The 27,500-nt window shown below is 43.8% G+C and overlaps 1 protein-coding gene across 1 annotated transcript in view; it reads left to right on the forward strand.

Moving 5' to 3' along the window:
- Window positions 1-27,500, forward strand: part of plxnd1 (plexin D1) — a 95,992-nt gene that overhangs the window by 31,273 nt on the left and 37,219 nt on the right. Inside the window, 8 exon segments of the mRNA XM_081350070.1 lie at window positions 1,761-1,918; window positions 6,836-6,975; window positions 7,283-7,388; window positions 18,559-18,698; window positions 18,830-19,003; window positions 19,203-19,287; window positions 19,444-19,707; window positions 25,696-25,845. Coding sequence (XP_081206196.1) covers window positions 1,761-1,918; window positions 6,836-6,975; window positions 7,283-7,388; window positions 18,559-18,698; window positions 18,830-19,003; window positions 19,203-19,287; window positions 19,444-19,707; window positions 25,696-25,845 — 1,217 coding nt within the window.

Raw genomic sequence — 27,500 nt, forward strand, 5'->3', positions numbered from 1 at the left:
CTGGCGACGTCTGTGCACTGGGAGCCTCAGCATGCGCTGACCCGCTCTGATTTTACGTGGCCTACCACTTCGTGGCTGAGTTGCTGTTGTTCCCAATCGCTTCCACTTTGTTATTATACCACTAACAGTTGACCGTGGAATATTTAGTAGTGAGGAAATTTCACAAATGGACTAATCGCACAGGTGGCAGTGTGTGTAGAAGCGTCTGCATGCCTAGTGCTTGATTTATACAGCTGTGGCCATGGAAGTGACTGGAACACCTGAATTCAATGATTGTGTCCCAATGCTTTTGGCAATATAGTGTATATCTCCTGAATGCTGCCAGCTGTGCCTTCGCCTCTCTGAACCTTCCCACAACCGCCTCAAAGCCACTTTTCCACCATCGGGCCGGACGGTTCTCATTGCGTAACCGTTCCATTCCGTGCCGATCCGGGCCAGCTGGCACTTCACGGATTCTACCAGCACGGTTCGGCACGGTTAGCTAACCAGGCAGAAAATTCAGGGCACAGAGTTGTAATCGTGCCGTGCCGTACCAGGCTCAAGTGGAAACACAACTGGAACCGTTCCTTACCATTCTAAGAACCGTTCGGCCCGACGGTGGAAAAGCGGCTAAAGGGTCCAGAGGGTGAAATCGGAGTATCAAGAAGGAAAGTTTTCTCCCTATCTTTAAGTTCCAAGAGATTCAACCATAGATGCCTCTTCGTAACCACCATAGCCGCCAATGAACGATCGATAGCTACAGCCGACTGTTTGGCAATTCAGCGACCGCTTCAGGAGACAATCCCTGCCCCTGATCCAAATCTCTCAGCAGGTCAGCCTGATACGTCTGCAAAACAGCTTCTCTAACACCGTCTGTAACGTCTTGTAACGGCTAAACCGGAGCCTTCAAAAGGGATGCCCACTCTGAGAGAGAGAGCTAGCCAGTGTCTCTTCTACAGGGGCATCTTCACACATCTCCACTCGCACAATCCCACTACACTCTCCTAATTCGAATATGGGAAAGGAAAGATGCTGGCTGAATATGGCTTCTTTCAGGATCTCAAGATCCAGAAGGCTCATGGGGGATGATCACGGCTCGCCAGAAATCGCTTGAGTTTACCGCGAGCGACTTCCAGTTTCTCATGAGAGGTTAAGTTAAACCTGGCTGTGGTGCGGGCCATTACATCCAATAACTCCCCATATACAGGGCTGATGGAAGGAGAGGGCTCAACTGATTCTCTCTCTTTGCCCTCCTCATCCACGTCAAGCTCCTCAGAGCTAGATGCCGCCAGCAACATGTTCTCTGCTGGACCGGAAGATGCCAAAGAACGGGCTTCCCGATCCAGCCTATCACCCAATCCGGTGCTGGAGGATTGAGAAACTTCTCACTTATGGGTACAAACTTGTCCCCATAAATGTCCCCACAGTTTTGACATGAACTTCTATATGAATGTGTAGGAGACAGTGTAGAAAGGTAGTTTTTCCACCATGTTAATCACCTTTGTCTTGATTGGTCCTGCAGTGTGACACGAATGAGCTCATGAACAGCACAGAAGAATTGTGTTCAAAGAGAAATTACAGCACATCCAGATTGTATTCATTAACAGATGTGACATCAACCAAATGCTTTATAGCATCAGACATGCTGTTATAGAGCACACTGGTCATTTCCCATCCCAATGCACAGACTGTAGTTTGATGATGCTGTCATGTGCTCATCACACGTTTTCATAAGGGCTTCAGTGGACAGATATTGAGTGTGTGTGTGTGTGTGTGTGCAGTGGAGGTGTACAGCTGTGGTGCGGGGGACAGTGACTGCTCCCAGTGTCGGGGTCGTGAGACGCAGGGTCACATGTGTGTCTGGTGCCATAGCGAGTGTCGTCAGCGAGACCAGTGCCAGACCATCTCTGCACACTGCCCAGATCCACACATCCAGAAGGTGAGACTGACACAAACACACAACATCACAGACATAGCAAAGACACATCATCAACAAGATCATGAACAGCAGTGAGGATGGATGGAGAATTTAAGACATGAAAATCCAGTCAATATTGACTCAGCCTGGTGTTGTTCTGAAGCTGTGACCTCCTTTCATTTTCTGCGCAAGAAACAAAACATAATTTAATATTTAAGCAAGGAACGAAGGCCATATGGCTCAAGAGCAACGGCAGGCTGCGTAAATAAAGACTGAGTTGAAATGTCTCAGAAGAAGCCTCACAATGTGTGAATTCTGCTCAAAATATGCTAAAGTCTGCCAGTGGAAGTGAGAGGCAGCTCAATCTGAACTCGTGAAACATTCATCTCGATATCTGAGCGCACACATCAATGAAACCAAAAACTCCAGTGCTCAAGGACTATAAATTGCTGTCTCATGTGGCACAGGTCACATGGTCAAGTTTAGTCATATTTTTTTAGGTTGGTAAGTTGCACCATAAGCTGCAACTGTAAACCATCAGTCTTTCATTCTGTTGTTCTATAACCAGCGTTTTGGGATTGGCTTGGGCACAAAGACGTAAACAACCATGACTTAACAACACAGTATAATACACTATAGTGCTTCTGACCCACATTCCCTGTGCAGTTCATGATGACACAGAAATGAGGCAGAGATCCTGCTGATCTGCAGACAGGAGAACAGAGAAGTAATGGAGTGACTGTGCTTGTGTTGCAAGAGTCCTCAGATGTAGAGCAAAGGTTCAGAACGGATCCGCTGCACAAACACTCCTCGGCCTCCTTCTGCTTTCATTTCACCAGAAGCACTCGCAGCGGCTCTGAAGTTATGTTCATCTAGGTGTTAATGTTAACCAGCTGGCACAGTTATTACTTACTTTCTACAGTTTCTCAGAGTAAAGAATGGAAGTGGAAAACAAGCTTCCATGAATGACAGAAAACACCTTTCATGGACAAAGTTCACCCAGTAACACAAGATGCATTTCGCAGTTCTTTCCCAAAACTCTCAAATCTTGCTTTTCTGTAGCTGTAGGCAAGCGGGTTATGCGACTTTATATGGGCTGGATGAAATGTGCATGTGTCTGTTGATGTTTGTGGCTGCAGTGCATGAAGCACAATGGACAAATGCCTTGTAGAAAGAGAAGTCTGTGTGTAAAGCATGATGAATGAGTTCAGTCTGGAGTGTGTGTGAGGAAGCGCTCGGGACAAACCGCCAGTGTCCTAGTTTTGCCTCAAACTTATTTCCTGCATTTGAATATGTTTAAAAACAGCCTGTGATTTCTGTCCTCTATTTCACACTTTGTCTTTGTGTCTCCGTCTCTCACTTCGGTAAGGGGTGTAAATGAAGACAACAGCAGGTAAAATGACGTGAACTGAGACTCATTACACAGTTCAGTGATAATTATGAGCTCGGGAGTGTTTACAGGCCTTCAGAGAACTGCTGTTTTACACGTTTTAAATTTGCAGATGATTCTTTACACATCCTACTTTTGTGGTTTGTGAAATTCGGTCTCCAAAATTGGCTCAGATCATCTTCAGACCAAGCTTTATGATAAACCCAACCATTCTCAAATAACGCGTGAAGATTTCCACGACTAGCACGCCATATTGGGCACGAGGTTATAGCCCTACAATGCTTTAGTGCATGTCATCACAAGCGTGACCTGAGGCTACATGCAGAGTTTCAGCACAGCGCCACCTGCTGGTCTGGAAATATGAAAAAACTTTTTTGCTGAAAAACCTGTTTGCCAAAAAATCATAAAACTGGTCTCTTTAAAAAACCCAACTTTCCCATATCAGCCATTTTGGGCATCGGCCATTTTGAAATTTGTCACAAAATGCTGTATTTTATAAATTAGCGTATCATTACAAAACTCTGTGTGCCATCATACGTACTCAAAAAGTTTCAGTACAGAGCCACCTTGTGGTCAAAATTTTAAATGAAATATCAAAAATTGGAACAGCTACTGATTATTTTTGCCTATTTTAATGAAATTACCGCGAACAGTGATACCAATTATGCCATACTAGGTCTAACTTGCTGGCCGACATTTTGCATTTCTTTGCAAATCTACTTTTTTCGAACTCCACCATAGGTCCATACCATAGGTCTGATTTCCCCCAATATCGGCTCAGATCGCCAAAAGATATCAAAAGCTTTTTGACTGACTGAGCCATTCTCTAATGACACATCAACAAAGCTGATGGCGTAGAGCCAAGCTGATTCTTTGGCATATTGACATCAAACTGTGTGTGTCATTGTCTCCTCACACTGACCACACACCATCCATTTAGCAACAGCGCAAACTATTGGTCAAAAGGGATGAGCAATTTAATCATATTGCACAACCACACACTCGTCAGTGAGAATGACAGCATTACTGTGGCTCTGGCATCATACCAGGAGTTTATAGAATATTTTATCTTGACATAATGCAGATTGTGATCATAATGAAGACTTGCATCATCAGAATGTAAATGTGTGTGTAAGGACAGAATGTGGAGTCATCAGTGCTCATGTGAACCGCACAAGTATGGCTTGTTTCACTTCCCTCTCCTCCTCCCTCACTTCCCTCTCACTGCCAACACTGTTGAGGAACGTGTGAATCACAACAAGATTGAAGATTACAACAAAACTATTGTGCGTTCAGATTATGGTTTAAGTTGTTAAGCGAAATCAATGAGTTTAAAAGATTTTATTCTTTCTATTTACTTTATAGATGTAGAACATATCCACGTTTATGCATGTCTGTAATGTGTGCTGGAGGTGCAAAACCTTTAGGAATCTTCTCCAAGATGTTGGTGGTCAGTCATGTCCGACATACAGGATCCGCGAATTAAACTGAACACAAATAGCCTAGCATTAACTTAGGCTAAGAGAATGAAAGGCAATAATCTGCAATATGCATTGACACAAATAACTTTTTATTTAAATCTTTCAAAATTCATTGACACAAATGACTTTATTTGAATGTTTCATTGATATAACATGGAACTGAGTTGTTAGAAAATAAATGTGTCGTGCCGTGCCGTCATTGCTTGATGACGTGAGGAACCGATGATTCGGTTTTTGAACCTGTTCATGGAAATGAATCGGACTTGACATCACTAGTTAGTGTTCTCACTGTCCCGCCGCTAGTTAGTGTTCTCACTGTCCCGACCACTAGTTAGTGTTCTCACTGTCCCGCCACTAGTTAGTGTTCTCACTGTCCCGCCACTAGTTAGTGTTCTCACTGTCCCGCCGCTAGTTAGTGTTCTCACTGTCCCGCCGCTAGTTAGTGTTCTCACTGTCCCGCCGCTAGTTAGTGTTCTCACTGTCCCGCCGCTAGTTAGTGTTCTCACTGTCCCGCCACTAGTTAGTGTTCTCACTGCCGCCACTAGTTAGTGTTCTCACTGTCCCGCCGCTAGTTAGTGTTCTCACTGTCCCGCCACTAGTTAGTGTTCTCACTGTCCCGCCGCTAGTTAGTGTTCTCACTGTCCCGCCACTAGTTAGTGTTCTCACTGTCCCGCCACACTGTCCCGCCGCTAGTTAGTGTTCTCACTGTCCCGCCGCTAGTTAGTGTTCTCACTGTCCCGCCGCTAGTTAGTGTTCTCACTGTCCCGCCGCTAGTTAGTGTTCTCACTGTCCCGCCGCTAGTTAGTGTTCTCACTGTCCCGCCGCTAGTTAGTGTTCTCACTGTCCCGCCGGGAGTTAGTGTTCTCACTGTCCCGCCGGGAGTTAGTGTTCTCACTGTCCCGCCGCTAGTTAGTGTTCTCACTGTCCCGCCGCTAGTTAGTGTTCTCACTGTCCCGCCGCTAGTTAGTGTTCTCACTGTCCCGCCGCTAGTTAGTGTTCTCACTGTCCCGCCGGGAGTTAGTGTTCTCACTGTCCCGCCGCTAGTTAGTGTTCTCACTGTCCCGCCGCTAGTTAGTGTTCTCACTGTCCCGCCACTAGTTAGTGTTCTCACTGCCGCCACTAGTTAGTGTTCTCACTGTCCCGCCGCTAGTTAGTGTTCTCACTGTCCCGCCACTAGTTAGTGTTCTCACTGTCCCGCCGCTAGTTAGTGTTCTCACTGTCCCGCCACTAGTTAGTGTTCTCACTGTCCCGCCACACTGTCCTGCCGCTAGTTAGTGTTCTCACTGTCCCGCCGCTAGTTAGTGTTCTCACTGTCCCGCCGCTAGTTAGTGTTCTCACTGTCCCGCCGCTAGTTAGTGTTCTCACTGTCCCGCCACTAGTTAGTGTTCTCACTGTCCCGCCACTAGTTAGTCTCTTGGTTACTCATTGATTAGATCGCACCTGTTTGTATTCAGTTGGTTATAAGCCCTTCTGTTCCTTTGTCTGGTGTTGTTTATGAATGGCACGCTGTTTTAAAATGTAATAATATTTCACATTTCTACTTACTGTATTTTTGATAAAATAGAAGCAGCCTTGGTGAGCAGAACAGACTTCTTTCAGAAATATTGTTAATGTAAATTATTACGAACACTTATTTTATTTATTTATTTATTTATTTATTTACCTTTATTTTACCAGGAAATAATCCCATTGAGATTCAAAATCTCTTTTTCAAGGGAGTCTTACTTGACTGGTAGTGTACATTAGTGTGTGTGTGTGTGTGTGTGTGTGTGTGTGTGTGTGTGTGTGTGTGTGTGTGTGTGTGTGTGTGTGTGTAGGTGGAAAGATTGTTTATGAGCAAAGGTTTAGTCTGTTTAGTTTGAACTGTTTAACTGTTTAGTTAGTGTCTAACCCAAACCATAATGAACATATGAACAGTTTAACCATGTTAGGTTTATAATAACTAGCAGGATTTCAAAATAAACCATGAGATGATCTCCCCCCTCACTTCTGCTGCATTCAGCTCTGTGTCTGCGTGTGTGTGTGTGCGTGTGTGTGTGTGTGTGTGTGTGTGTGTGTGTGCTGCAGATCGAGCCGCTGACGGGACCTCTGATGGGTGGGACGCTGCTCACGGTTCAGGGCAGGAATCTGGGACACCGAGCGGATCACGTCAATGTCTCCATCGGGGAAGTGCCCTGTTACATACAACACTACACTGTTTCAGTCAGGTAAACCCCCCCCCACACACACACACACACACACACTCTCACACACACACACACACTCTCTCTCACACACATAACATGTTTTAAAAATGTCTTGGTTGTTTGAACATTAAGGGAAACTTTCACTGTATAATTCTTCAATCATTATGGGAACGTTACTTTGAATGTTATGATAAAGTAACATTTAAAAATGTTTGACGAATGTCCAACTTTAAACGTTTCAGAAAAACTTCCCAGTAACTTTTATGGGCCGTGTTTTGGGTCATGACCAGCCGGCTGATGTCAGGTGTGTGTGTGTGTGTTGTTGCAGGTTGGTTTGTGAGACTGGTGCATCACGGAAACCGATGAGCGATCGTGTGACGGTGAGCGTGGCCGGTAACGCAGCGGGTGTTTCGAAGGACGAGTTCTCGTTTGTGGTGCGTACAGGCCTCAGTTATCTCCCTCATCCCTCATTCTCCCTCCTGTCTTCCTCCTGACGGATTTTCCCATCACACCCTCCGCTGTGCTTTACTCCACCCTCGCCTCGACGGCTAACAGATACAGAGCATATTCTCCCACGAGTGTGTGACATGATGGCGTGTTTGAATGCTGAGAGCAAACACAACACACTCTCGAGATCGGCTTGATTCACTATAAATGGTTGTGAACTTCAGGAAGGGTTTGTTTTGTCTGAGAGTTTCTGGGCTGATGTCGTGTTCTCATGGCATTGAGAGATACAGTAACAGAAACATTATTTATACAACGTTCATAGAACGTCATTAATGGGTTTTTTTTTAGAACATTCAAAAGTAAAGTTCCAATAATGTTTGAAGAATAATACAATGAAATGTTCCCTTAACATTCACATAACCAAGAAAAAACATTTTTAAAAACATTAAACTGGACGCTTTGAACGGTCAGAGAACATTCAGAAATAACGTTTTCATAACTTAATGGGAACCATAGCAAAACGTAGTTGTAGACCAACCAGTAACAACTATGTTCCAAACACAGAGAGTATCTTTGCAAAGAGTGGAATTCTATTCATAATTCATAATGGGTCAACCATTAAGCTACAGACGGAGGACTGGTCTAGGTGGGAAATGGAGCTGGAGCAGAACTAGAGAAACTATAAACAAGGAAAGTCCAGGACATTCCCTGAGGAATCATTCCTCCTTCAAAGCTCCTTCCTCAAACCTTTAGCTCAGGAAGCACCTGTCTGAGCGACACACACTTACGCTCTAACATCCTCGCCTCGACAGGAAGTGATGGCATGGTCTGAGTTGTGTGTGTGTGTGTGTGTGTGTGTGTGTTGTGTATTCTGACGTGCACTCCACATCACTTCTGAATGACATGCTAATTTAAACTAACCGTCCAGAAGAGTTTATATGATCGAAGCCGCTGCACTCGGACTTTATCAACAGCTTTAGCTCTTTAACATTCTGGAATTTGAATATTTATATGTGCTGCTACCTATAACTTACTATTACCACCCCTTCCAGATGGAAAACCATAGACTGTAGAAAAGTGTGGGCGTAGTGTCCGTCAGTCACCCGTAGTTCTGAAGAGCGTTTCTGAAGCCCAAAGTGGGCGGAGCCGGCCATCGCCATCTTGGCAGCGTCACTCCCGGATAAACGAAAATGTGCAGCGAGGCGGATTAGCTGAGGTGACGTGACGCTAACAGACAGCACACAAACGGCAAGCAGTGACATCAGCGCAGTCCACCTGTCACTCAAGTGGCCACGCCCTTAATTATGCAGAACTTTAAAGCTTAATATAATTTAAATGGATGAGTTATGAAAAAATTCACCCCCCCGCACAGTTTTCATGAAGGGCAAAATTAGCTATATAGACCAAAACCACTTTTAGACCAGACTGTAAACATGTTTTTTTCTGCTGTAAAGTTGGGCATTTTACCAAGGGGGTTTATGGGATTGACTCTCTTCTGGAGTCTGTCTCTAGAGGGCCAGTCGATGAACTGCAGTTTAAGTCACTTCAGTGTTGGATTCAAGAGAGACAGGAAGGTTGACGCTTGTGGAAAACAGCTTAAGTGGTCTTTGGAGCATAGTAGCGTTTCTAGTTGATTCACTCATGCAGTTGCTCCTCTGGCTAAAGCCTGTCACAGTACGCTGTGTTTTGGGAAGCAGGAGCTGATTTGTTGTTGGTCCAAGAAGGTTTCCCAGCTCCTACCTGATCAGATCTTGCTCTACACAAGCTCAGTTAGTTGGAACTCTTTGAGTAAGTGTTGCTCGTGCACATCTATAGAAGCTCAGTTAGTTGTGAACTCTGAGTAAGTGTTGCTCATGCACATCTATAGAAGCTCAGTTAGTTGTGTGGTCTTTGAGTAAGTGTTGCTCATGCACATCTATAGAAGCACAGTTAGTTGTGTGGTCTTTGAGTAAGTGTTGCTCGTGCACATCTATAGAAGCTCAGTTAGTTGTGTTGTCTTTGAGTAAGTGTTGCTCGTGCACATCTATAGAAGCTCAGTTAGTTGTGTTGTCTTTGAGTAAGTGTTGCTCATGCACATCTATAGAAGCTCAGTTAGTTGTGTGGTCTTTGAGTAAGTGTTGCTCATGCACATCTATAGAAGCTCAGTTAGTTGTGTGGTCTTTGAGTAAGTGTTGCTCGTGCACATCTATAGAAGCTCAGTTAGTTGTGTGGTCTTTGAGTAAGTGTTGCTTGTGCACATCTATGGAAGCACAGTTAGTTGTGTGGTCTTTGAGTAAGTGTTGCTCGTGCACATCTATAGAAGCTCAGTTAGTTGTGTGGTCTTTGAGTAAGTGTTGCTCATGCACATCTATAGAAGCTCAGTTAGTTGTGTGGTCTTTGAGTAAGTGTTGCTTGTGCACATCTATAGAAGCACAGTTAGTTGTGTGGTCTTTGAGTAAGTGTTGCTCATGCACATCTATAGAAGCACAGTTAGTTGTGTGGTCTTTGAGTAAGTGTTGCTCATGCACATCTATAGAAGCTCAGTTAGTTGTGTGGTCTTTGAGTAAGTGTTGCTCATGCACATCTATAGAAGCACAGTTAGTTGTGTGGTCTTTGAGTAAGTGTTCCTCGTGCACATCTATAGAAGCTCAGTTAGTTGTGTGGTCTTTGAGTAAGTGTTGCTCGTGCACATCTATAGAAGCTCAGTTAGTTGTGTGGTCTTTGAGTAAGTGTTGCTCGTGCACATCTATAGAAGCTCAGTTAGTTGTGTGGTCTTTGAGTAAGTGTTGCTCATGCACATCTATAGAAGCACAGATAGTTGTGTGGTCTTTGAGTAAGTGTTGCTCATGCACATCTATAGAAGCACAGTTAGTTGTGTGGTCTTTGAGTAAGTGTTCCTTGTGCACATCTATAGAAGCTCAGTTAGTTGTGTGGTCTTTGAGTAAGTGTTGCTCGTGCACATCTATAGAAGCTCAGTTAGTTGTGTGGTCTTTGAGTAAGTGTTGCTCGTGCACATCTATAGAAGCTCAGTTAGTTGTGTGGTCTTTGAGTAAGTGTTGCTTGTGCACATCTATAGAAACTCAGTTAGTTGTGTGGTCTTTGAGTAAGTGTTGCTCGTGCACATCTATAGAAGCTCAGTTAGTTGTGTGGTCTTTGAGTAAGTGTTGCTCGTGCACATCTATAGAAGCACAGTTAGTTGTGTGGTCTTTGAGTAAGTGTTGCTCATGCACATCTATAGAAGCACAGTTAGTTGTGTGGTCTTTGAGTAAGTGTTGCTCATGCACATCTATAGAAGCTCAGTTAGTTGTGTGGTCTTTGAGTAAGTGTTGCTCATGCACATCTATAGAAGCACAGTTAGTTGTGTGGTCTTTGAGTAAGTGTTCCTCGTGCACATCTATAGAAGCACAGTTAGTTGTGTGATCTTTGAGTAAGTGTTGCTCGTGCACATCTATAGAAGCTCAGTTAGTTGTGTGGTCTTTGAGTAAGTGTTGCTCATGCACATCTATAGAAGCACAGTTAGTTGAGTGGTCTTTGAGTAAGTGTTCCTCGTGCACATCTATAGAAGCACAGTTAGTTGTGTGGTCTTTGAGTAAGTGTTCCTCGTGCACATCTATAGAAGGTCAGTTAGTTGTGTGGTCTTTGAGTAAGTGTTGCTCGTGCACATCTATAGAAGCTCAGTTAGTTGTGTGGTCTTTGAGTAAGTGTTGCTCGTGCACATCTATAGAAGCTCAGTTAGTTGTGTGGTCTTTGAGTAAGTGTTGCTCGTGCACATCTATAGAAGCTCAGTTAGTTGTGTGGTCTTTGAGTAAGTGTTGCTCGTGCACATCTATAGAAGCTCAGTTAGTTGTGTGGTCTTTGAGTAAGTGTTGCTCATGCACATCTATAGAAGCACAGTTAGTTGAGTGGTCTTTGAGTAAGTGTTCCTCGTGCACATCTATAGAAGCTCAGTTAGTTGTGTTGTCTTTGAGTAAGTGTTGCTCGTGCACATCTATAGAAGCTCAGTTAGTTGTGTGGTCTTTGAGTAAGTGTTGCTCGTGCACATCTATAGAAGCTCAGTTAGTTGTGTGGTCTTTGAGTAAGTGTTGCTCGTGCACATCTATAGAAGCTCAGTTAGTTGTGTGGTCTTTGAGTAAGTGTTGCTCGTGCACATCTATAGAAGCTCAGTTAGTTGTGTGGTCTTTGAGTAAGTGTTGCTCATGCACATCTATAGAAGCACAGATAGTTGTGTGGTCTTTGAGTAAGTGTTGCTCATGCACATCTATAGAAGCACAGTTAGTTGTGTGGTCTTTGAGTAAGTGTTCCTTGTGCACATCTATAGAAGCTCAGTTAGTTGTGTGGTCTTTGAGTAAGTGTTGCTCGTGCACATCTATAGAAGCTCAGTTAGTTGTGTGGTCTTTGAGTAAGTGTTGCTCGTGCACATCTATAGAAGCTCAGTTAGTTGTGTGGTCTTTGAGTAAGTGTTGCTTGTGCACATCTATAGAAACTCAGTTAGTTGTGTGGTCTTTGAGTAAGTGTTGCTCGTGCACATCTATAGAAGCTCAGTTAGTTGTGTGGTCTTTGAGTAAGTGTTGCTCGTGCACATCTATAGAAGCACAGTTAGTTGTGTGGTCTTTGAGTAAGTGTTGCTCATGCACATCTATAGAAGCACAGTTAGTTGTGTGGTCTTTGAGTAAGTGTTGCTCATGCACATCTATAGAAGCTCAGTTAGTTGTGTGGTCTTTGAGTAAGTGTTGCTCATGCACATCTATAGAAGCACAGTTAGTTGTGTGGTCTTTGAGTAAGTGTTCCTCGTGCACATCTATAGAAGCACAGTTAGTTGTGTGATCTTTGAGTAAGTGTTGCTCGTGCACATCTATAGAAGCTCAGTTAGTTGTGTGGTCTTTGAGTAAGTGTTGCTCATGCACATCTATAGAAGCACAGTTAGTTGAGTGGTCTTTGAGTAAGTGTTCCTCGTGCACATCTATAGAAGCACAGTTAGTTGTGTGGTCTTTGAGTAAGTGTTCCTCGTGCACATCTATAGAAGGTCAGTTAGTTGTGTGGTCTTTGAGTAAGTGTTGCTCGTGCACATCTATAGAAGCTCAGTTAGTTGTGTGGTCTTTGAGTAAGTGTTGCTCGTGCACATCTATAGAAGCTCAGTTAGTTGTGTGGTCTTTGAGTAAGTGTTGCTCGTGCACATCTATAGAAGCTCAGTTAGTTGTGTGGTCTTTGAGTAAGTGTTGCTCGTGCACATCTATAGAAGCTCAGTTAGTTGTGTGGTCTTTGAGTAAGTGTTGCTCATGCACATCTATAGAAGCACAGTTAGTTGAGTGGTCTTTGAGTAAGTGTTCCTCGTGCACATCTATAGAAGCTCAGTTAGTTGTGTTGTCTTTGAGTAAGTGTTGCTCGTGCACATCTATAGAAGCTCAGTTAGTTGTGTGGTCTTTGAGTAAGGGTTGCTCGTGCACATCTATAGAAGCTCAGTTAGTTGTGTGGTCTTTGAGTAAGTGTTGCTCGTGCACATCTATAGAAGCACAGTTAGTTGTGTGGTCTTTGAGTAAGTGTTGCTCGTGCACATCTATAGAAGCTCAGTTAGTTGTGTGGTCTTTGAGTAAGTGTTGCTCGTGCACATCTATAGAAGCTCAGTTAGTTGTGTGGTCTTTGAGTAAGTGTTGCTCGTGCACATCTATAGAAGCACAGTTAGTTGTGTGGTCTTTGAGTAAGTGTTGCTCGTGCACATCTATAGAAGCTCAGTTAGTTGTGTGGTCTTTGAGTAAGTGTTGCTCGTGCACATCTATAGAAGCTCAGTTAGTTGTGTGGTCTTTGAGTAAGTGTTGCTCATGCACATCTATAGAAGCACAGTTAGTTGAGTGGTCTTTGAGTAAGTGTTCCTCGTGCACATCTATAGAAGCTCAGTTAGTTGTGTTGTCTTTGAGTAAGTGTTGCTCGTGCACATCTATAGAAGCTCAGTTAGTTGTGTGGTCTTTGAGTAAGTGTTGCTCATGCACATCTATAGAAGCACAGTTAGTTGAGTGGTCTTTGAGTAAGTGTTCCTCGTGCACATCTATAGAAGCTCAGTTAGTTGTGTTGTCTTTGAGTAAGTGTTGCTCGTGCACATCTATAGAAGCTCAGTTAGTTGTGTGGTCTTTGAGTAAGTGTTGCTCGTGCACATCTATAGAAGCTCAGTTAGTTGTGTGGTCTTTGAGTAAGTGTTGCTCGTGCACATCTATAGAAGCACAGTTAGTTGTGTGGTCTTTGAGTAAGTGTTCCTCGTGCACATCTATAGAAGCTCAGTTAGTTGTGTGGTCTTTGAGTAAGTGTTGCTCGTGCACATCTATAGAAGCTCAGTTAGTTGTGTGGTCTTTGAGTAAGTGTTGCTCGTGCACATCTATAGAAGCACAGTTAGTTGTGTGGTCTTTGAGTAAGTGTTCCTCGTGCACATCTATGGAAGCTCAGTTAGTTGTGTTGTCTTTGAGCAAGTGTTGCTCGTGCACATCTATAGAAGCACAGTTAGTTGTGTGGTCTTTGAGTAAGTGTTCCTCGTGCACATCTATAGAAGCTCAGTTAGTTGTGTGGTCTTTGAGTAAGTGTTGCTCATGCACATCTATAGAAGCTCAGTTAGTTGTGTGGTCTTTGAGTAAGTGTTGCTCGTGCACATCTATAGAAGCACAGTTAGTTGTGTGGTCTTTGAGTAAGTGTTCCTCGTGCACATCTATAGAAACTCAGTTAGTTGTGTGGTCTTTGAGTAAGTGTTGCTCGTGCACATCTATAGAAGTAAGTGTTGCTCGTGCACATCTATAGAAGCTCAGTTAGTTGTGTGGTCTTTGAGTAAGTGTTGCTCGTGCACATCTATAGAAACTCAGTTAGTTGTGTGGTCTTTGAGTAAGTGTTGCTCGTGCACATCTATAGAAGTAAGTGTTGCTCGTGCACATCTATAGAAGCTCAGTTAGTTGTGTGGTCTTTGAGTAAGTGTTGCTCGTGCACATCTATAGAAGCTCAGTTAGTTGTGTGGTCTTTGAGTAAGTGTTGCTCGTGCACATCTATAGAAGCTCAGTTAGTTGTGTGGTCTTTGAGTAAGTGTTGCTCGTGCACATCTATAGAAGCTCAGTTAGTTGTGTGGTCTTTGAGTGAGTGTTGCTCATGCACATCTATAGAAGCTCAGTTAGTTGTGTGGTCTTTGAGTAAGTGTTGCTTGTGCACATCTATAGAAGCACAGTTAGTTGTGTGGTCTTTGAGTAAGTGTTGCTCGTGCACATCTATAGAAGCTCAGTTAGTTGTGTGGTCTTTGAGTAAGTGTTGCTCATGCACATCTATAGAAGCACAGTTAGTTGTGTTGTCTTTGAGTAAGTGTTGCTCGTGCACATCTATAGAAGCTCAGTTAGTTGTGTGGTCTTTGAGTAAGTGTTGCTCGTGCACATCTATAGAAGCTCAGTTAGTTGTGGTCTTTGAGTAAGTGTTCCTCGTGCACATCTATAGAAGCTCAGTTAGTTGTGTGGTCTTTGAGTAAGTGTTGCTCGTGCACATCTATAGAAGCACAGTTAGTTGAGTGGTCTTTGAGTAAGTGTTCCTCGTGCACATCTATAGAAGCTCAGTTAGTTGTGTTGTCTTTGAGTAAGTGTTGCTCGTGCACATCTATAGAAGCTCAGTTAGTTGTGTGGTCTTTGAGTAAGTGTTGCTCGTGCACATCTATAGAAGTAAGTGTTGCTCGTGCACATCTATAGAAGCTCAGTTAGTTGTGTGGTCTTTGAGTAAGTGTTGCTCGTGCACATCTATAGAAGCACAGTTAGTTGAGTGGTCTTTGAGTAAGTGTTCCTCGTGCACATCTATAGAAGCTCAGTTAGTTGTGTGGTCTTTGAGTAAGTGTTGCTCATGCACATCTATAGAAGCACAGTTAGTTGTGTGGTCTTTGAGTAAGTGTTGCTTGTGCACATCTATAGAAGCACAGTTAGTTGTGTTGTCTTTGAGTAAGTGTTGCTCGTGCACATCTATAGAAGCTCAGTTAGTTGTGTGGTCTTTGAGTAAGTGTTGCTCATGCACATCTATAGAAGCACAGTTAGTTGTGTGGTCTTTGAGTAAGTGTTGCTCATGCACATCTATAGAAGCTCAGTTAGTTGTGTGGTCTTTGAGTAAGTGTTGCTCATGCACATCTATAGAAGCTCAGTTAGTTGTGTGGTCTTTGAGTAAGTGTTCCTCGTGCACATCTATAGAAGCTCAGTTAGTTGTGTGGTCTTTGAGTAAGTGTTGCTCGTGCACATCTATAGAAGCTCAGTTAGTTGTGTGGTCTTTGAGTAAGTGTTGCTCGTGCACATCTATAGAAGCTCAGTTAGTTGTGTGGTCTTTGAGTAAGTGTTCCTCGTGCACATCTATAGAAGCTCAGTTAGTTGTGTGGTCTTTGAGTAAGTGTTGCTCGTGCACATCTATAGAAGCTCAGTTAGTTGTGTGGTCTTTGAGTAAGTGTTGCTCGTGCACATCTATAGAAGCACAGTTAGTTGTGTGGTCTTTGAGTAAGTGTTGCTCGTGCACATCTATAGAAGCTCAGTTAGTTGTGTGGTCTTTGAGTAAGTGTTGCTCGTGCACATCTATAGAAGCTCAGTTAGTTGTGTGGTCTTTGAGTAAGTGTTGCTCGTGCACATCTATAGAAGCACAGTTAGTTGTGTGGTCTTTGAGTAAGTGTTCCTCGTGCACATCTATAGAAGCTCAGTTAGTTGTGTTGTCTTTGAGTAAGTGTTGCTCGTGCACATCTATAGAAGCACAGTTAGTTGTGTGGTCTTTGAGTAAGTGTTCCTCGTGCACATCTATAGAAGCTCAGTTAGTTGTGTGGTCTTTGAGTAAGTGTTGCTCATGCACATCTATAGAAGCTCAGTTAGTTGTGTGGTCTTTGAGTAAGTGTTGCTCGTGCACATCTATAGAAGCACAGTTAGTTGTGTGGTCTTTGAGTAAGTGTTCCTCGTGCACATCTATAGAAACTCAGTTAGTTGTGTGGTCTTTGAGTAAGTGTTGCTCGTGCACATCTATAGAAGTAAGTGTTGCTCGTGCACATCTATAGAAGCTCAGTTAGTTGTGTGGTCTTTGAGTAAGTGTTGCTCGTGCACATCTATAGAAACTCAGTTAGTTGTGTGGTCTTTGAGTAAGTGTTGCTCGTGCACATCTATAGAAGTAAGTGTTGCTCGTGCACATCTATAGAAGCTCAGTTAGTTGTGTGGTCTTTGAGTAAGTGTTGCTCGTGCACATCTATAGAAGCTCAGTTAGTTGTGTGGTCTTTGAGTAAGTGTTGCTCGTGCACATCTATAGAAGCTCAGTTAGTTGTGTGGTCTTTGAGTAAGTGTTGCTCGTGCACATCTATAGAAGCTCAGTTAGTTGTGTGGTCTTTGAGTAAGTGTTGCTCATGCACATCTATAGAAGCTCAGTTAGTTGTGTGGTCTTTGAGTAAGTGTTGCTTGTGCACATCTATAGAAGCACAGTTAGTTGTGTGGTCTTTGAGTAAGTGTTGCTCGTGCACATCTATAGAAGCTCAGTTAGTTGTGTGGTCTTTGAGTAAGTGTTGCTCATGCACATCTATAGAAGCACAGTTAGTTGTGTTGTCTTTGAGTAAGTGTTGCTCGTGCACATCTATAGAAGCTCAGTTAGTTGTGTGGTCTTTGAGTAAGTGTTGCTCGTGCACATCTATAGAAGCTCAGTTAGTTGTGGTCTTTGAGTAAGTGTTCCTCGTGCACATCTATAGAAGCTCAGTTAGTTGTGTGGTCTTTGAGTAAGTGTTGCTCGTGCACATCTATAGAAGCACAGTTAGTTGAGTGGTCTTTGAGTAAGTGTTCCTCGTGCACATCTATAGAAGCTCAGTTAGTTGTGTTGTCTTTGAGTAAGTGTTGCTCGTGCACATCTATAGAAGCTCAGTTAGTTGTGTGGTCTTTGAGTAAGTGTTGCTCGTGCACATCTATAGAAGTAAGTGTTGCTCGTGCACATCTATAGAAGCTCAGTTAGTTGTGTGGTCTTTGAGTAAGTGTTGCTCGTGCACATCTATAGAAGCACAGTTAGTTGAGTGGTCTTTGAGTAAGTGTTCCTCGTGCACATCTATAGAAGCTCAGTTAGTTGTGTGGTCTTTGAGTAAGTGTTGCTCATGCACATCTATAGAAGCACAGTTAGTTGTGTGGTCTTTGAGTAAGTGTTGCTTGTGCACATCTATAGAAGCACAGTTAGTTGTGTTGTCTTTGAGTAAGTGTTGCTCGTGCACATCTATAGAAGCTCAGTTAGTTGTGTGGTCTTTGAGTAAGTGTTGCTCATGCACATCTATAGAAGCACAGTTAGTTGTGTGGTCTTTGAGTAAGTGTTGCTCATGCACATCTATAGAAGCTCAGTTAGTTGTGTGGTCTTTGAGTAAGTGTTCCTCGTGCACATCTATAGAAGCTCAGTTAGTTGTGTGGTCTTTGAGTAAGTGTTGCTCGTGCACATCTATAGAAGCTCAGTTAGTTGTGTGGTCTTTGAGTAAGTGTTGCTCGTGCACATCTATAGAAGCTCAGTTAGTTGTGTGGTCTTTGAGTAAGTGTTCCTCGTGCACATCTATAGAAGCTCAGTTAGTTGTGTGGTCTTTGAGTAAGTGTTGCTCGTGCACATCTATAGAAGCTCAGTTAGTTGTGTGGTCTTTGAGTAAGTGTTGCTCGTGCACATCTATAGAAGCACAGTTAGTTGAGTGGTCTTTGAGTAAGTGTTCCTCGTGCACATCTATAGAAGCTCAGTTAGTTGTGTGGTCTTTGAGTAAGTGTTGCTCGTGCACATCTATAGAAGCACAGTTAGTTGTGTTGTCTTTGAGTAAGTGTTGCTCGTGCACATCTATAGAAGCACAGTTAGTTGTGTTGTCTTTGAGTAAGTGTTGCTCGTGCACATCTATAGAAGCTCAGTTAGTTTTGTGGTCTTTGAGTAAGTGTTGCTCGTGCACATCTATAGAAGCTCAGTTAGTTGTGTGGTCTTTGAGTAAGTGTTGCTCGTGCACATCTATAGAAGCTCAGTTAGTTGTGTGGTCTTTGAGTAAGTGTTGCTCGTGCACATCTATAGAAGCTCAGTTAGTTGTGTGGTCTTTGAGTAAGTGTTGCTCGTGCACATCTATAGAAGCTCAGTTAGTTGTGTGGTCTTTGAGTAAGTGTTGCTCATGCACATCTATAGAAGCACAGTTAGTTGTGTGGTCTTTGAGTAAGTGTTGCTCGTGCACAGGAGCCCAGCCTGCTGGAGTTCTCCCCGCCACACGGGCCTCTCGCTGGAGGAACCAGACTCACCATCAGAGGACGATTCCTGGACGCCGGATCTACCATCAGCGTCAGGATCAACACCACTCAAGACTGCAGCATCTACATGTGAGTGTGTGTTCGTCTCATGTTTCAGTGATGGGTGTAATGATACACATCTTACAATCCTTAAACTAAGCCAAAGTACATTTAAAATGTTATGTTTTCTAAATGTTATGTTTTCGCCTGTGTGTCTGCAGGCGGTCGAGTGCAGTGATCGGGTGTGTGATGCCTCCCGCCGCGCTGGCAGAGAACGTGTCTGTGTGTGTGGTGTACGACGGCCGGCCTTGCCTCAGCACTTCGCCCAGCTTCACCTTCACCTATGAGAAAAACCCCACGATCAGTCAGATCACACCCAGCAAGAGCTTCCTCAGGTACGACACACTACAGGACCGCTCAAGTGCTGATCACTGTCAAGTGTGTGAGACAGGAGGAAAGCTGTGCTGGATGTCATATCCGCTTTATTCCCTACATTAGAGATGAACATTCTTTGGTTAGCTGGGCTTGATATTGCATACGGTGCACAGTACAGTCTCACATAGATCTGTTCCTCTGTATTCCTCATGGTGTCAGTGGTGGTCGCAGGATCTCGGTCACGGGTTACGGCTTTGGTCTGGTGCAGTCGGCCGTGATGGAGGTGACTGGAATCGGACAGGCGGTGAGAAATAATGCCTTTTATTGACAAGAAAACAACAGAATCAATGATGCAAACGTCATCAGATTCAGCAGCTCTACAGAAGATGATAGAGTCATTATTCAGATCAGATCAGTTCATCATCTGATATCAGTGAAAATGAATGTGTGTTTTCTGCAGAACTGCTCGTGTGTGTCGTCCACTCTTATGGTGTGTCAGTCTCCGGCGGCGGCTCAATCCCAGCAGGCCACGGCTCTCTTCTACCTGAACCAGGTGCTGTACAGAGGAGCGGGTTCTTCAGGGGATCGAGGGCCGGACGAGGACCAGGAGCCTCTTGCTGAACACTTTCCCTTCGACTACGTGGAGGATCCACAGTTCTACACCGCCAACAAGGAGAAGCTCATCAAACATCACACTGGAGAGCCGCTCATCCTCGTCATCAACGTGAGTGTGTGTGATTGTGTGTGACGAGACAAGGGAATGGGACACTGCATCCTGAGACACTTTGGAGAACGCCTCACCGTCATTATACAGTACTTCAGTCATCAGACACGCTGAGGCGTTCCTCAGTGTCTCAGGACGCAGTGTCTCGTTCCCTGTTCTCAGAGAACAAGGGTTACAGTCGTAACCTTAGATGTTCCCTTTCGAAAGGGAACTCGCACCGCATCCTGAGACACTTTGGGGAACAAAATACCCACGCTGCCATACTGAGGGGATGTATGCCAATCATGGCTGTGCTGCAAGCACGAACACATTTAACTCAGAGTTAAATCCCCCCTACTGGATGCCCCAGGCTGTCAGTAGCACTACCCCCTACGGCCACTGCCAGGGCTTCATGCTTAATGAGGAAGCACCTTTGTGATCTTACAAGATTGACTTGACCCAGAGCCAGCTCAAAGGCCTGGACACCACAACCCAACTTAGAGGGGTTCCTTTACGGGAGTACGGCCAAGATCTATTGGGCCCTAGCCTGCTACTCTAAGGGGGACCAGTGTCAACCCCTGTACCAGGGAGGCTATCATGCTTTATCAGCTGAAGCCAACAACCTGTTAAACTTAGACATACCCAACACAGAGCTCAGGGAGTGAAGGGCCTAAAGAACAACTCTCTATTATGAGAGAGAGAGGCCTCTTCTCTATGCAAAGACGAATCTGTTTGCATAGAACTCTGGAGGATGGAGGGCTCATCATGACGACTCTCAGATGAGAGGAAGCCTACAACATCCATATAGCCTTAACAATGTGGCCGCAGGCGACGTACTCAGCATAATGACCTTAAAAAAAAGTGGAGTACTAAAGTTTATATCTGGGATAACCTGGGATAACAAACATGTCCTGCTTGCTGGGAATTTAGAGGCCAAAAACCCTGTGGAGGCCTGCAATGATTCGAAAAGAGGTGAAGTACTCTGCATTATGACCCTCTTAAAACGAGGGGAGTACTATCTACGTTTCTTGGAAACATCATGGAGACTCTTGAAGGGCCTCACCACACAATGCTGAATTCGGAGCTCTATGGAGCTTCTAACAAAACGCTTTTAGGAGGTTTTACACCCGCTTGACCTGAGGCGCTTACTGTACAGGAGGCCCAGAGAGGGCCAACGACTGCTCTGAGGGCATGTTCATGAACCAGACTGCTTACATAAATCATTGGTGACATTTTAGCTACCGTACCCCAGGGTGACACACTCAGCTTCTTTAGGGGCTGCTGGCATCTGCATTTAGAGCAGTCCGATTCTCAGGAGGCTCTTCTGTTCAGAGCTAACATCCGAGGATATCTTGGGCATGTGCTCGGGCTTGTGTGCTCTAGGGAGCAACATACTCGGCTAAATAACTCTCTAGAATGAGAGGAGTAACGTTAGCTCGACCTGAGCATGTCAATGCCAGTAAGCATGTCGTTCAGCTCTATGAGCACTCTCTCAAGAGTGAACCTGACCACAGTCTCTAACCAGAGACATGTGGCTCCTCCACAGGGCTATGGGGAGCGGAGGCCTCAGCAGAAAGACTCTCAAAGAAGAGGAGGCCTGCCACACTCACACCGATGTGGTCTTTGTTGCACAACAAATCCATGTGTAAAAACAGCTCAGTTTAGATATATCCAACTCTTGTGTGCAGCGCAGCACTAGTTTGACCCGCCGTCGCGTATGCCCTGTCAGGCAAAAACGTGAGGTTGTTTTCAGAGGTCTAGATGGCAGAGTGTCGATGCCTCCCCCGTTGAAAGATGGGGGGATAGGAATGGGGGGCATCGACACATACCCATACCCTCCACATTCTCATAGTTGGAATGCTGGAAGCGGTGAATGCGAGGAGAATACGGGTTCTTCCATGCTTTCTTGACCTCAAAGTGGAGATGGAGTGGAGTGGAATGTAAGGCTCACGGGAGCTGGCGGGTTATGGCTGTGTGTGTGTGAGTGTGTGTGTGTGAGTGTGTGTGGGTGGGTTATGGCTGGTGGGCCTCTGGCGCGCTGCCATGGCCACTCAAGCCTAGCGGTGGCACACTCCATCACCTCCACCAGCTCAGCATACGCGGGGCTCGCAGGTTCAGCCATTACAGCATCTTCACCCTCGTCAGCCTCCTCCTGCTCGTCTCGGCTCGAAGCCCGCAGAGGATGCACCTGACAGCTCTCCCTCGTCATCCACCGAAGAGCGTGAGAGATTTACACCTCTCTCAAACTTGTCAACAAGCTCCATCTGAGATCCCCACGATCTCAGTCTCCTCTCCGCATCTAAGCAAGCAGGACCAGAACTGCGGGGTGCGGACGACTGTTCTTCCCTCGAGAAGAGAGACAGACGAGAGCAGAGCATTTTAACTGACAAACCCTCAAGGACCGAGACAGAACACACACAGGTCGTGAGTGTCACCAGGTGTCAAGAATCTTGGACGCGGGTCGGCACAGTTCCTGAAGTGCTTGTTAGCGCCATGATATCTTCACAGTACCAGCAAAACAGTCCCTGAAGATGAAAAGAGGATGACATGTTCTCTTATACTTCCTGGTCGCGCTAGTGGTGACGTCATGGCTGTCGCCGGCCAATATGTTTGCCGTGACTATACAGTACTTCAGTCATCAGTCACACTGAGGCGTTCCCCAAACGTCTCAGGACGCAGTGCGAGTTCCCTGTGCACATACCCTATGGTCTGTAATAACTAAAGTAGTTGAGCATTGCTCTCTCTCTCTCACACACACACACACACACACAAACACACTGGGGAGAGTCCAGATCTGTGTTGCAGGACACTGAGAGTCTCTGAGAGTCAGACAGGAAGTATCTAACAGGCACAGCAGAGCGAGGGAGTGTTATTTTCATTCTCTCCTAAAGAATGGGAGAGGAAGGAAGGAAGGATAAAGAGCTGAAACAGTGTCTGTGTGTTTGCCTTCAAAGTGTGTGCTTAATTATCGGCAGTGGTGGAAATGGGCAAAATTCACTGGGCGGACTCTATTTTGAAAAAAATAAAAAATAAATAGAGGTCATGGCTTTAGATGACCTTTCAGATGTTTAAAAACCTTTATAATCTATAATAACTAAATTATATAAATTATTTATTTTATGTTTCATTTTACCCCCTGGGGTCGGCTATTGCAAATAATAAAAACAAAACGTTGTGTTTTTCATAAATTTACCCCTAAATACCCATATTTTTTTCAAAATGATAACTGCAAATCCACCTTTCACTGCCTGGAATTCAGAATTGCAGTGATCCATTTGCGTAGCTTTCGCCATTCTGTAAAGAATATACTTCAGATTTGTTGTCAAATCTAATTGTGCAGCCAATCGTAAAGCTCTTTCCCTTTTTGTGTGTTTTTCAAACAAATGCTGCCACTCAGTCTTTTATGGGGATTTATGGTATTTTTATTATTTATTTGCCAAAACAAAAACTTTTATGATCAAAGACTAGTTTTACCTACAACCACTATATGGCTCCGGAGGATTACTCAATGTGTTTTATCTCTTTTAGATTTAAGTTTAGACATTTCTAAAATCATTATTATATCAATACAATTTTGTTTTTGATGTAGCTGATTTATCTTTTTTAACAAATTATGTAAGAGAGAGCAGCTTCACCATTCTTTCTTCAAAAAGAAAAAAACTTATAATATATTCTAATTTTGTCAACAATTATAAAAATTCGGCAATAAGCTCATCAGTGTGCTAAAATAGTCTAAATGTTTAGTTTTAAAAACATATTTAAAAAGCTGGTTATGTCTATTGTGATGTTTCTGTGCAAGTGCAGCAGAGTTTCGGGTTTGTTCCGATCAGGGGTGCGTTTCCCGAAAGCATCGTTGGCCAACTATGGTCGCAAGTTCATCGCAATGTCCATTGAACTCTATAAGTAACGACGGAACTTGCGACCATAGTTGGCCAGCGATGCTTTCGGGAAACGCACCCCAGAGCTCGTGAGCGGAGAGCGCATTTCTGAATATTCGCTCCGCTCGCTCATTCCGCAGGGTCGCTCGCTCAACCCAGAATGGCCTGAGCCTGGCTCGAAAATATGAGGAATATGGGCTGCCTCCGACTAAAAAAAAATTTCTAGTCGAGTTTTTCATAAAGCCATTCGTGGACAAATCGTATATTATTTTAATTACTTAAATAGGCTATATAGCCTACACAGGATAATGAGCGTCACAAAGAACCGGTAAAAGTAATGATTATGAATGTGTCTAAATTAGCAAGGAGACATTTAATTGTTTATTAATAAACTGGTGTTTTCTGTGTCGCTGCAAAGATGAAGTTGACGATGCGGACTCGCCATGAACGCCAGAAAGAAATGCACACTTCATATGGATTTTATAATCAGAGAGTAGCTTATTTCTTTTGGTTTTGAATATTTTCGTTTAAAAGTAGACATTTCAAGCTTTCTATAATAGATAGCCTATATTTCTAAAATCTGTGAGGCACAAGTTGAGTTTCGGCGCCCTCCATTCACGTGAAATGCAAGTGATCGTGCCGGCATCTTATTACATTGTATATAGGCTATTTGTTTCTTATTTATTAAATACAGGTAGCCTAATTGTTTGATAAAACATTGATCAAAATTAAGATACAATTTATACTAAACGAAAATCTTTTAAAAAGAGTCTTTCTACAAAAAAAAAAACAAAAAAAAAACCTCTTATCCATGTCATCTGTCTCGCGACCAGTGCCGTTGCTAGGAGGGCGCCAGCGCCTCTGCCTCGCGAGTGGATGATAGCCCTGAAGACGCCTAGCAATGGTATACCTTTAGTGGTAGCATACCTTTAGTTAAGTTATACCTCAAGAGTCTTCGTAGCGCACTAAGAGACAACGCCAGGTATGATGCGATGCGTAATTGAGATTCCAAAGCGCTCTTCTTTGGTCAGAACCATGGAGAGCGATCGTGGATCGGTCCGTCCTATGCACCGAAACTATTTACAATGCAACAAAATATATAGCATCAAGCTATTAAAATCTATATTATGTACTCACAGATAATATAACAGTATATTAGTCAATAATTTTTCTTAGGTTAAACAGTGATTGGATAACGTTTTTAATTTAACGTTTTTAATTTAAGGCCTACCACAATTGGTTTGACCCATCCAAAACTGGAATCCTGGCGCCGTGCCTGTTTTGTGCATCTCACGCATGTATTTCTGGATTAGCCTACAGTGTGCGTTTCTGGATCTGTCACTTGTTTTTTTTTTTTTTTTTTACTCGATACGTGTAACGGAAATTCGATTTCGAAACCCGAAAAGCTCTTTTCGAACAAAACAACCGGTTAATTTTAAGATGGCCATTTTTTATTATTTTAGACCGGATCATTTCAGCTAATACAGCTTATGAAAGTTTCTGTTATGACATCTGTTAAAGTAACGGTTTCTATTCAGATTTTCGAACAATATTACAGTTCATCATCCAATATTATTTTTTTTACCTCAAGCGGTCTGTTGTGAAGTTCTGTGAGTAGTAAGAAAGACGCGCACTGATAGAGAAGCATTTCCATTGGCTGCAGTCTGCAGGCATTGGCCAATAACAAAAGACGACATAGCGCAGCCAATTTTACAGAATGTCATTGATAAATATCAATATCACTCGAAGTTTTTATTATCATGTGCTACGTTTATGTAGCTATTATATTGTAGATAAAATATAGTAATCGTTACAATGTCCACAAAAAAATAATTATAATAATAATAATATAACCTTTTTTTTTTTCAACTGGAACGCCGTCCCCCCTCGAAATTCACTCCCCCCACTCCGTCCCCCCGCGTCCCCCCCCATTTCCAGCCCTGATTATCGGAGGATGTTTAGTTGTTCATGTCATAAACAGCTGTGATTCTGTCAATCACTTGATTTCTATTTCCACTGTGAAATACTGAACAAAATCCTCATCCACTTCTATCTGTATATTTACCATCACACACACACACACTTTCTCATATCTACACACACAGTAACGGTGGTTGTGTTTGTGTGTCAGAAAGGGCAGAGCGAGCTGGACCTGACACTGGACGAATACTCTGTGACGATTGGCTCAGACCTCTGTGACATCACCTTCCATAACGATCAGCTGTTCCACTGCACCATCAACCGCTCGCTGAGCGCCGGCGCTGGAGATCTGCCCGTCACTGTGAGTGAACAACTCAACTCACAACTCGCAACTCACAACTCACATCACTCACAACTCACAACACTCACAACTCACATCACTCACAACTCACAACACTCGCAACTCACAACTCACAACTCTCACACAACACTCACAACTCTCAACACTCACAACTCACAACACTCACAACTCACAACTCTCACAACTCACAACACTCACAACTCACAACACTCACAACTCGCAACTCACATCACTCGCAACTCACAACTCACAACACTCACAACTCACAACACTCACAACTCACATCACTCACCACTCACAACTCACAACTCACAACACTCACAACACTCACAACTCACAACACTCACAACTCACATCACTCACAACACGCAACTCACAACTCACAACACTCACAACTCACAACACTCACAACTCACAACACTCACAACTCACATCACTCACCACTCACAACTCACAACACTCACAACACTCACAACTCACAACACTCACAACTCACATCACTCACAACACGCAACTCACAACTCACAACACTCACAACTCACAACACTCACAACTCACAACACTCACAACTCACAACTCTCAACACTCACAACTCACAACACTCACAACACTCACAACTCTCAACACTCACAACTCACAACACTCACAACTCACAACACTCACAACTCTCACAACACTCACAACTCACAACTCACAACACTCGCAACTCACAACTCTCACAACACTCGCAACTCACAACTCACAACACTCACAACTCACAACACTCACAACTCTCACAACTCACAACACTCACAACTCACAACACTCACAACACTCACAACTCACATTACTCACAACTCACAACACTTGCAACTCACAACTCACAACACTCGCAACTCACAACTCACAACACTCACAACTCACAACACTCACAACTCACACAACTCACAACACTCACAACTCACAACACTCACAACTCACAACTCTCACAACTCAAAACACTCACAACACTCACAACTCACAACACTCACAACACTCGCAACTCACAACTCTCGCAACTCACAACTCTCACAACTCTCACAACTCACAACACTCACAACTCACAACACTCACAACACTCACAACTCACAACACTCACAACAGCTCACAACACTCACAACTCACAACTCACAACACTCACAACTCTCACAACTCACAACGCTCACAACTCACAACACTCACAACTCACAACTCACAACACTCACAACTCACAACTCACACAACTCACAACACTCACAACTCACAACACTCACAACACTCACAACTCACAACACTCACAACACTCACAACTCACAACTCACACAACTCACAACACTCACAACTCACAACACTCACAACGCTCACAACTCACAACACTCACAACTCACAACTCACAACACTCACAACTCACACAACTCACAACACTCACAACTCACAACACTCACAACGCTCACAACTCACAACACTCACAACTCACACAACTCACAACACTCACAACGCTCACAACTCACAACACTCACAACTCACAACACTCACAACTCACAACTCACACAACTCACAACACTCTCAACTCACAACACTCACAACACTCACAACTCACAACACTCACAACAGCTCACAACACTCACAACTCACAACTCACAACACTCACAACTCAC

Source organism: Scardinius erythrophthalmus (genome assembly GCF_964197995.2).
Source record: "Scardinius erythrophthalmus genome assembly, chromosome: 20".
NCBI lineage: Eukaryota > Metazoa > Chordata > Actinopteri > Cypriniformes > Leuciscidae > Scardinius > Scardinius erythrophthalmus.